Here is a 12,302-nt window from a genome sequence, read left to right on the forward strand (position 1 = left end):
GAGGTTAGGGGTGGGTTTTTGTTTTTGTCTAGCAAGTGACATTTTGATAGAAAATTGGATGAAATTTTAAAACATTGATGGTAAGGTTGAAATTCATTATTTATAAAGAGTCTGAGTGCTAAATTAATTATATTTAAAAAAAGGAATATGTTAGGCGTATTATATTTATATATAGCTTTGTGTATCATCTCTTTAATAGAGGTGCACCCTATTGTATTCGTGGGCTCTGCCTCTATATAAAATGTAATACACAATGTGGTATATAAATGTAGTAAGTCTAATATTACCCAAAAAATAATTGAGGGTGATTTATGCTTTTCTTAAATAAATAAATAAATCTTAAATAAATAAATAAAAAGCCTGGTGACAGAATTATTTATTTATTTGTTTAGTTTTTGGTACAAGGTTGGGCCTAAAAATGAAAGCCTGTCCCTCCAAATATAATGCTGTACCAAACCAAACGGCCCACACCACAAAGGTGGGAAGGTGGGAAGGTGGGAAGGTGGGTTTCCGAGAAGAAGACGTAGGTCCCACTTATTCAACTTTAATCTTATATTGACCAAACACTAGACGATATCTTTATGTCCTATGGCGATTCAACCTTTCTTTTTCTCTCTTTCGTTCTCACTTTCGTCTTTTTTTTTTGTCAATTTATTTCTTAAGTTGCATACCTTTTTTCAATTCAAGTCACATCCTCCATTGCATTATTGATATTAATTGGCATATGCTTTCCACGACAGATTGATATGGACAGACACGTAGGTTTACATTTCATATATCCGACATGTATATTGAACCTTTTGTACTCCGACTGCATGTAGGGTTTGTTTGTATGAAATGCCGTAAAAGAAAGAACTTAGATTTGATAATACATAAAACAGTAGATAGATTGTATGCACTTAAAATACATAGCACTGTATGTTATATTTTTCTAAATTAAGTGTGTGATCTTTCACACAACTTGAAATATATAAAAGATATATACCTGGTGCCATCCTACTTGAGTACGCGATTTCTGAATTCATTCAATCATAGCAGCAGCAACTCTGACAAAAGACACGAATGGCTCAAGACTTCTGCTCTCTCATAAATTGTTTCGGCTCTCTCTTTATGATAAGATTAGGGTTAGAGAACATGCCTGACGAGAGCAGGGTCTTAAGCTTATATAGAGTTAGGTTAAATCGTCTCTACTCATCACTGAGGGCTGACTTGACTAACACTCTAAGCTCATCAAGCAACAGTTCGCGTAAAAGAAAATAAACAAGATCCCTTTAATTGGCTTCAAAACTTTCCTTATTCCACAAACTTTTGAGCCCCAAGGTATAACCTAATTTAAACTCCATTCAAACCTGATATAACTTAATTAGCATCTACTGCACCAATCTAAATAGGAATTAAGCAATTTAATTATATAATATTCTTTTGTTACAAAGAACGCCATACGAAAAAGGAGATTGGAACTATATCCTTAACTGTAAAGCTACGTATCCTCACTCTCGCTGGAGCTATAAATTCCCTCAAGGATACACGGTTTAGGACATCGTGACTTCGGCCATTTTTTCTTTCCCATGTGCATGCATCAGTCATGAGTTGTCACTAAACTCAATTTCTCTTTATTTGAGGACACAATGAATGAAAGTACACAAGACAAGAGTCTGCTGCCTTTTGAATTAATGTAAATTTGGTATTTTCTCCAAATCCAATTCCGTGAATGTGATTTTGGGCAATTGCATTTGTCTTCTTGTTTATATATTCAACCATGTTGCTTTTGACCCGCTTTTCCATTGTGTGTGTCTACTAGGCATATATTTTTTTTTATAACAAAAGATAAGATAGTTACAGAAAGTATAGTTCACAAGCATTGATTTGTACTGCATTAGGTGAATGTTTTTGTTGCTTTGCTTGTATGATTGCCCCAAAATAAAAGGCAGAAGGATCAAGTTGCAGTATGTACTAGTCTTGTCAACTTTTGCCTCAGAATTTAAGTCCTATAAATATAAGCACTCACTCCATTACACTCTCAGCATCTCAGAGTTCACTACAATGGAGCACTTTCGTTTCATTTTCCTTTCTTCTTTCCTCTATGTAAGTTTTCAATAAGGTCCACAAACAAAATCTTAATTAGTAATTAGTCTCGTGTGTGTTTCTGTGTGTACTTAACCTAAGTTAACGGTTGATGCAGGTCATATTGCTGGTTGGAGTCTTTGCTTCTGAAGATGTATCCTGGGAGACTTACTGGCAGTCAGCTTTGCCAAAAACTCCAATACCCCAAGCTGTGCAGGAACTTTTACACCCAGGTTAGCTTCAAATACACCCGAAAAAAAAAAAAAAAAAAAAAACCATTCTTTTTTGTAGCTATATATTTTCATCACAGTTGGTAAGGATGTAATTTATGGCACAAGTTTGAGCTTTGTAGTTTCATTATTCCAGGCTAGGCTCATTGGTAAACTTTAGCATAGCAAACAAGCAATAAACCAGATCCCCTGTCCTGTGTGTGGACGCTTTCTTTTTGTTTTTGGGTTTTTAACATATGCTCCTGTATTAAGGAAATCAACCAGAAGTTCTACTGGCTACAAAATTTATGTACTTCCAGTAGCTTTGAGCAAGCTTTTCTACTAATTGTACCATGAAGTTTACAAGCAAGACTTAAAGCAATCAAACAACAGACAGAAGAATCAACTTAAAATTATGTGTACAACTTTTGTAGCTGCATATTTAAACTTTTTTAAATGTTTCTTGTTGCTTATACAGAGAACTGGCCTGGGACAGAAGGCAAACGCACATACACTGGGATCAGCAAGGATGCTTTGAACATCAATACCATTCAATCCGGGTCTGCATTTCCCACTGCAGGTCCAGAAAGCTATGCCAAAGCCGCCACAGGAAAAATCCCCGTTGAGCAAGATGTTACTACTTTCTTCTTCGAAAAAGATCTGCATCTGGGGAAGAAAATGACCTTACACTTCCCCAAAACCACAAACAATGCTAAATTTTTGCCACGTCTAGTTGCAAGGGCCCAACCCTTTTCAAGCAGCAAGTTACCCGAGATTCTAAACCGCTTTTCGCTGAAACCTGAATCAGCAGAAGCAGAGATAGTGAAGCAAACAATCGAAGAATGCGAGGAACCAAGCATCGAAGGGGAAGACAAGTACTGCGCGACGTCCTTAGAATCTTTAGTCGATTTCAGTGTTTCGAAGCTCGGGAAATATGCTGAGGTGTTCTCAACAAAAGTGGACGGAGAAAACAAGCAGGAATATAGGATTGCGAGGAGAGTGGAGAAAATTGGAGAGAGGTCGGTGGTCTGCCATAAGCAGAAGTATGTGTATGCTGTGTTTTACTGCCATGAAATCCGTTCAACAAGGGCTTACAAGGTTTCTTTGGTGGGAGCTGATGGAACAAAAGCAGAAGCGGTTGCTGTTTGCCACAGCGATACAAGAAAATGGAACATTAAGCTTTTGGCTTTCCAGCTTCTCAAAGTTAAGCCAGGAACTGTCCCTATCTGCCATTTCTTGCCTAGTGGGAACCTTCTTTGGGTTCCAAACTAGAAAAGATTAGAACCTCATCTTGTGAAAACAATCATGTTTGTGGCAGAAACAAATGTGAGGGAATTATATATATATATATATGTATGAATGTGTGTGTATTTGTGTGTACTTAACCTAAGTTAACGGTTGATGTAGCTAATTATGCTTGGACAATGTGTCATGTTGTTGGGCCATTAGAAATTTCAGAAATTTCGTTGGCTCACAAACATGTGAATAAATGGTCCATGTCTGCCTGCCTACAATAGTGTTAGCTATGTATAAGCAGAAGAAAATATGGCGTCAATCACATTTCATATCTCTCTCTCTCTCTCTCTCTCTGTTAGTTTTTTTTTGTTAGCAAATCTCCGACTGGACGAAATTTTTTACTAAAATCACAACACTTGAGATAAAAATTTCCATGCCAAGATAGACTCTTTCAACTCAAATATTCTAGACATACACTCACCTATTTTTCAACTTCGTCTAAACAAAACCCAAAATTTGAATAGGATGTCATGTAGGATAAAAGTTGTCCTAATATTATCAAATATTTACATTCTTTGCCATCACACCTCAAATGTCAACGTTTTTTCCCTTCCAAATTTTACGGGTTTTAGTCTTTAATCGTGTTGCATTCTCATACAAAGGTCATTTATAATTGGTTGGGGAAGAAAACGAAGGGTGGAGTATGTGTTTTCTTGTTAGATTAGAGAAGTCTCCAGTCGGGGAATGCATGAGATATTTACCTAAGATGTACGTCTCTATCTAGAAAAGTAAATGTCGGTTTTAATTTATTAACGTTGTTTGGGTTCGGCTCTATTAATCGGGTTTACTTGGTTGGGGTTGAACTGGATCAAGTTGGATATCATAAACAAGTTACATAAGCCCAAATAGGTATAGCTATTATCCCAAAAATTAAGTGAGCTTGCGTTTACCTCAAAAGAATAGTAAATTTATGCTTTTTATGTAGGAGCAACTTAGTACTTTAAAGTTTAATTACAAAAATACATTAGGATGAATATAGTGAGAATGGGTTAGGGCTCGTCAATGGGCCGGGCCAGATTAGTCTAGCTCAAATTTAATGGGTTTGGGTCGAGTCGGGCTGGGTTTTAAAGAGGAGAGAGAAAATATCGGGTCGGGCCGAGCCTCTTTTTTTAGAAAATTCAAAGCCCAAGCCCCACTCATGGGCCGAGCTAGAGAAAACCTATCGGGCCGGACCTAAACGGGACTACTTCATTAAAAAAAATCATAAACTTAATATAAGGGCATTTTAGTCCAAATTGGAGATTAAACTCACTTAATTCCAATATTTTCACATCAAACCAAATTCATAAAACACCAAATAAAATCACACAACTTAATAAGATTTTCCATAAAAATAATAAAACCAAGTATTATTTTTGAGGTTATTACATACACTACTACATTTTACACTTTGCGCGACGAAGAAAAAAACGTCGCGCAAAGTCTCATTTAGTCGCCCCAATTACAGCGCGACAACAAAGTCGTCGCGCACATTCCGTCGCGCGAAGATCGTGAAGAAAGCCTTTGCGCGACGAGGTATAACCCTTCGTCGCGCAAAAGTGTGTGACGGGTAAACCATCGTTGCACCAACGGTGTGGAGACGAAACAACTTTTCGTCGCAAAAGTATTTGCGCGACGATCAAGTATGCGGCGCCGGTATATTTGCGCGACGACGGGAATTGCGCGACGAAATATTATTCGTCGCGCAAAATATGTTCGGGAGACGTATATGTTCGTCGCAGAACAATTCGCGCGATGAGAAAGTTTTCGTCGCACATATAATTGCGCGACGAACAATTAGGTCGTCGCGCAAAACTTTTGCGCGACGAAATGTTTCGTCGCGCAAAACGTGTTTGCGAGACGTATGTGTTCGTCGCGCATGAATTAAAACTGATAAAAAAATTTGATTTTTTAATTTTTTTACCTGTTGGTTTGCGCGACGAAATATTTTCCGTCGCGCAAAAATATTATTACAATTTTTTTTTAAATATTTTTTATTTTAAATAAAATTAGTTTCTTTTTATTGATTAAACAATGAAAATAAAATAAATTAGAATAAAATAAAATTGCAATAAAAATAAATTAGAATAAAATTTTGTTCTAAAATAAAATAAATGTATTACAAATAAAATAAATACACTAATCAAATAATGAATCAAAATCAACCGAGTCGTCCAGTATGCGGCTCGGAGGGCGGGGCGTTCACCGGGGCAGTGGTCTGGTGGGGATGCCCGGGATGGACGGGCTCAGAAGTAGGCGCATCAAAACGCGGGACTGGAATGCCGGACTGTGCGAGGGACTGCAGAATGACCGACATCTGGCTCTGAAGAGTGGCCACCTGTGCTGTCAAAGCAGTGACCTGACTGCTTGACTGCGCCGATGAACGAGGTCGAGGTTCCCTCCGCCGGGCATTCCCCATCCCTCGACAATATGTCCCCGGCCTCCTCCCGAGAGTCTGATCCAACGTCTCCGTCAAGATCTGAAATCCAGCATCCTGTGGAGGAGCCACAGACTCGATCGGAGTCTCGGGAGGAAGCTGGGAGGCGGACTCCTGAAGAACAAGCTGGCTCCTCTCCACCATCGTCGTCTGTTGAACATAACATAAAATATAAATTAAAACATGCATATAAATTGAATGCGTAACATAAGAATTAAAATTAAATAATACTTACATGAAGGGACTCGGCCAACTCATTCCCGGGTCGAACATAAACGTCACCAAAGACGTCGATCTCTGGGAACTTGGACCCCTCCTAAATTGAACAAGAAAAGAAAAATATTAGTATGGAAAAAATAACTTAATAAAAATGACATTAAAAATGAAATAAAAATTTTGTGATTATTACCCGACGCCGTGCATCCATCCTATACGAAAAGGGTCTGGAGCCGGAATGGTGGAGAAGGGTCTTCTTCTTCCTATTACCCTTATTCACTTGGGCTTTATTCTGTTATACAAAAAATGAAACGTATTAGTTAAAATATAAAAAATTAAATAATAATGAAATAAAAAAATAAAATAAACATTAATAAGTAATAAGTAATAATTAAACAAATATAATTAAAAATATACCGCAAATTCGGACGCTTGAAAATGAGCGCAGAGCCACTCCCAACTATCCTCCCGCCCCTCAAGCTCCTTCGGGCAACCCTCCTGAAGAGCGACTTGCGGATCATCATAGGCCTGAAAATGGTGGTGCAAGTCGCTCTTCCACTGCTTGTACCTCTCAGCGAAGAGTCTGTTGACGTACGTCAACGACTCTTCGTCGAGATCCTCCAAGTTATAGTTCGTCTGCAATCAATTAATTAGATACGTTAAGTAATAGAAATATACACAATTTTAAAGAAAAATAATGAAAATGTAAGGTACATACCGACAACTGGCCGCGAACCTCCGCCTGGATCTCGTCAGGCATGACCCTCCAAGACTTCCATTGCATCGGGCAATGGGTCCGCACGACGTGGCCAATGTCGTGGGCCAAGGAGCTATGCAACTCCGCCGTCGGTGCAGCTCGATGGCGCTCGTCGTATCCGATGCTGATACGACTGTTGGTCACCCGGGTGACCTTCGCCGTCTTCAGCTGACGACACGGTCCTCGGGTGTTCCTCTTCGCTGCAAAGAAAAAAGGTATTAATGTTAAATAAAAAAACATTGTCAAATTTCAATATAAAATTAACAATACAAAAGTGTAGTTATACCTGGCTGTGATCCCGAGGCACCAGTACCGTCGGTCGATGTCGTGTCGAAGGTGTCGGTGGGCCGGTGCCGCCGCCTAGCACTAGCTGGCTGCGCCACGGATGACGCAGATGACACAGGCGCCTGGGGCGACCCGGGCGCCCCGGGACCAACCACCACGTGGTCCAGCAAAGCAGGAGCAGTGGCAGCAGATGCCGACTGAGCCGGGGGATCCGAACTCGGTGCAGTCGTCATCGACCTACCACGTCTAATCAAGTCTGACATCTGCACATATAATTTCATTCAGAATTTAAACTAATTAAATAAAAGCATAGCCTGACCTAGGGTTTGGAATTTCGGAGTATCCGGGACTCCGATCAACGATCGGTCGAATCCTAAACGATCCTAGAAACACAAAGGTACAACTACGTGAGTTTCAGTTCGATCCAACGGTCCGAACATATCAAACGTCGAAATCGCACAATAGGCGAAATCCGATCAAGACTCAAACGGTAACCAAATTCAAATCCGAGCAAACCTACGCGCTCGGGACAAACAGGGGATTGCTCTGGAACACAATGCCCCACTGCCACAGCAGCCCACGCGCCACCACACGCGCCGGCAGCGCGTGGGTGTCCTAAGCGATAAAAGTCGCCGGAAAAATCTAAAAACTAACGGCCAAGGTTCCTACCCTAGGTTGAAAACATTAATTGGAGCCACTTTTGTTCTCGGACCTACCCCGAAAAATGGCCGGAAGTGGCCGGATTTGAAATTCCCAAACCGGCCAAAACCTAGGGTTTTAATTCCTATTTCCTATAGCGAAAATTCAAGAAATCCTAACCAACCATCAGCTAGAGCACAAAAAATAGTCGAGAAATCATACCTCAGGCGTCGGAAATGGTGGCCGGAGGAGAGAGAAAACGGCCGGCGACGAATCGGGAAAAATCGCCTATGTGCGACGGCAGGCTCGACGGCGACGGCAGGGGCGGCTACGGAACGAGCGGAGGTGGCTGAGGTGACGGCGGAGACAGAGGGCTGAGGTGACGGCGGAGAGAGAGGGAGGAACGGAGAAAAACCAGAAAATGGGGAAGAAGGAGGCATCGGGCCGTTTCTGCAAATTTGTACGACTTTGCGCGACGAAGAACATCTTCCGTCGCGCAAAATGCAATTAATGAATCTTGCGCGACGAAATATCCGTGGCGCAAGTTCTCCCAGCACGACAAATTTTGCATTGGGATTAGGTCTGTCACTTTTGCGCGACGAAAACGACATAGTTCGTCGCGCAAAAGGCTGTCGTGCCGCCAAAATTTTTGGGATTTAGGGTTTAGCGGGAGGCTGGAACTCAAGAGTTTGAGGCTTTTGCGCGACGAACAAAGATAACGTCGCGCAATATGTGCATTGCGCGACGAAAACGACATAATTCGTCGCGCAAAAGGCTGTCGTTCCGCCAAATTTTTGGGATTTAGGGTTTAGCGGGAACTCAAGAGTTTGAGGCTTTTGCGCGACGAACAAAGCTAACGTCGCGCAATATGTACATTGCGCGACGAAAACACATAGTGCGTCGCGCAAAAGGCTGTCGTTCCGCCAAATTTTTGGGATTTAGGGTTTAGCGGGAGGCTAGAACTCAAGCGTTTGAGGCTTTTGCGCGACGAATTGAAATAAACGTCGCGCAATGGGAAACATGGTTCACTTTGCGCGACGCATTACTCTCTTCGTCGCGCAAGTTCAAGATTGTGATTGAAATTTTTACTAAGTGTTCAAAGGGGATGGATGTGTGAAGACGGTCGCCCTGATTGCGCGACGAACATACTATGTGTGCGTCGCGCAATCTATTTCACTCTTTGCGCGACGGTTATATATGTGCGTCGCGCAAAACCTACACCCTAAACCCTTGTAAACCCTAACCCCTAAACCCTAAACCCTAAAATAGTTTCAATGATCCAACCGGCAAACTTATTTTTTGATACTTGGAGATCATATACGCCAAAAATCAAAAAGACCAAACATTCAGATATCAGGGAACGGGACTAAATATTTCGACGGTTATAAATGAAAAGTCATGATTTAACGGTTATTTTAACTCCGATTTTGATCATTTTTTACAGCAACATTTGTTGACCCTATATGAATACAATGACTGAATTTGATCTTCAATTTCATATTTTTACACTAGGGGATACCACATAAACGTTTAAGTTACATTTTGCAAATGTATGAACAAATTTTTCGGTTTTTGGTGAATATATGATTTTGATAGCACACGCATTCTACGAAACAAGTTTTAGTCATCCAGCCGTCAAATTTGTTTTTTTAGACTTCGAGATCATAGACAGCAAAAATCGGACAAAAAAAATATTCAGAGATTAAGTAACGGGGCAAAACTTTTTGACGGTTGTAAATAAAAAGTGATGATTGAACGGTTATTTTAACTCCGATGTTGATGATTTTTTGCAACTACAGTCCTACAGACCATATGAATACAATGAACTACTTCGATCGCCAATTTTAAATATATATGTGTGTATATATAATATTATAACGTTACCTAATTTCATTTTGCGCGACGAATGGCTTCTGGTCGTCGCGCAAAAATGTCATACGCGACGCATATATATGCGTCGCGGAAACTATGGGCGACGACGTGTATTCGTCGCGCAAACGTTACGCGACGCATATGTATGCGTCGCATATGGTATTTTTGCGCGACGATGAGGAGCCCTTCGTCGCGCAAGTATTTGGCGCCATAGATCCTCATTTAATTCAAATTGTGTATGCTTTGTATTTTTTGGAAAGGTTTTGTATTCATCATTTTTGATGCTTTGTATTTTTTGGAAAGGCTTTGTATTTCTTCATCAAAACCAAACTAAATTGATAATTAAGGTTTGACTAGATTGATGCCACTAATCATGAACCAAAGTGAAGAAAAATAAGTTGCACACAGATACTATTGGAGAAATAACTTATATTTTTTGTTTAAACATTAAGAAATAACTATATCTCAAAATAACAAAATAATAATTGAAGAGTTAAAGACATGAATAAATAAATAAATAAAAACCAATCCACAAGCACGGGGTCGTAATAAGTACTGACTAAAGTATTGACATTCCAATGAAGTTTGTGATTAAATATGGAGAATGAATACACAACTACATATGGACAACTACATATATTCAAAGATTTGTATTACACGAAATGAATACACTAACATAATAAATTTACAAATAAATTCATTATTCATCATCTGAACTATAATAACTTTCGTTATCGTCGCTATCATCACTCTCGGTCTCCCAATCTTCTTCCTCCTCCTCATCTATAACTGCATCATCGGCGTTGCTAGGGCCCACTGCAACATCGTATCGGGGAAGATCACCGAGGTCAATTGTAATTGACTGAATCGGTATTTCGACTGAAGCCACTCCTTCTATTTGAAACGGTTCTTGTATAACATTTGTATCTCGAAGTGTTTCCGCATCATTTTCCATTGAAGATTCTAAACGTTGGTCAGCCACATTGTCGACGTCGTTGTCACTTGGGTCTAGTTCTGGTATATCATACACGTTCCTATGATCCATCTTCTGCACAACTTTCCACCCGTTCCCGGCTTTAGGGTCATCTAGATACACAATTTGGGACGCCATATTTGCCAAAATGTACGGGTCGTCATCATACCAAGTTCTGTTAATGTTCACAGACAGTACTCCATGGTCGATTTTAACACTTCCCGCCCTATTTGGGTTGGTATCGAACCATCGACACTTAAACATGATGACTTGGTATCGATCTTTGTAAAGCAATTGCACGACAGTTGTCAGTTTGCCATAGAAATTAATGTTCGTACTTTCGCCTCCACCTGGGACATGGACACCGCTGTTTTGCGTACACAACTTGTCATCTCGTGCGGCCCCCAAAAATTTGACGCCGTTAACATTACAACCCGAGAACAATTCAGCGCGAATTGGGCCGAACGCCAAGTTATATAACTCATCACTGTAAGTGGGGGAATTCGATGATTTCAATTTATTCACCTAATAGTATACAAAACCAATTACATGTTAGTCTGACAAAATTAAATACTACAGTTTATATTTGTCAATGAGAAAACACTTATAACTTACAGAATCCAAAAACCATTGTGGAAATAATTCACGGTGTTTTCGGGCAACCAAATGTGATGGATGTTCTCGCTTCATCATCTGTTCATGCTCATCTAAGTAGGCCATTATCTCATCACAATTGTTCAGTACGAACCAATGCGCTACCTCCATGTCATTTCTAGAAAACGACTCTCCTCGTCCAGGATCTCCAAATGGTCGTGCGCTTTGGGCAAAAACAGAAAGTTTTTCATTTCTCATACCTCCGTCATTATTGCGTTGAGGACGATTGAAAACCGTCTCCACATCTTTTAAATACATTCCACAGAAAGTAAGCGACTCATATTGAACCCAAGCCTCTATAATTGATCCTTCGGGCTTTGCCCTGTTGCGTACACTTTTTTTCAGCTCTCCGAGAAGCCTGCCAAAATAAAACGATATGATACAAATTAGCAAACTGTCGATAATGATGCATACACAAATGATAAAGATTATATACCTTTCTATTGGATACATCCATCGATAGTTGACAGGACCAGCAAGCAATGCCTCTTCTGGCAAGTGAACCATCACGTGCATCATACTTGTAAAGAAAGCTGGAGGAAATATCATCTCAAACTTGCATAGGACTTGGACAATGTCATGGCGCAACTGAAACATGTCTGTCCTTCGCAATGTTTTTGCCGTCAGTTGGGAAAAAAATCTGGATAACAACATGATTGGCTTCACCACATCTTCCGGCAGTAGGTGTCGAATACCCACAGGAAGTAGGCGTTGCATGAACACATGGCAGTCATGGCTCTTAAGTCCAGTAAATTTACCCCCATCGACATTCACGCAACGTGCGATATTAGAAGCATACCCATCGGGAAATTTGACAGACGATACAAACTTTAGAAACTCCTTTTTGTCATTCGGTTTCATAGAAAAGAATGCAAGATCCCTTCTAGCTTTATCACTGTCCCTATTCATCCATGAACCCCT

At 40.3% G+C, this 12,302-nt stretch overlaps 1 protein-coding gene across 1 annotated transcript; it reads left to right on the forward strand.

The window, feature by feature from the left end:
* LOC18779587 (BURP domain-containing protein 3) lies at positions 1,952 to 3,847 on the forward strand. The gene is made up of 3 exons (XM_007211586.2): positions 1,952 to 2,085; positions 2,183 to 2,297; positions 2,752 to 3,847. Exons 1-3 carry the CDS (start codon positions 2,044 to 2,046, stop codon positions 3,543 to 3,545), a joined length of 951 nt encoding a protein of 316 aa, XP_007211648.1. The 5' UTR covers positions 1,952 to 2,043; the 3' UTR covers positions 3,546 to 3,847.

Source organism: Prunus persica, chromosome G4, assembly GCF_000346465.2.
Source record: "Prunus persica cultivar Lovell chromosome G4, Prunus_persica_NCBIv2, whole genome shotgun sequence".
Taxonomy (NCBI): domain Eukaryota; kingdom Viridiplantae; phylum Streptophyta; class Magnoliopsida; order Rosales; family Rosaceae; genus Prunus; species Prunus persica.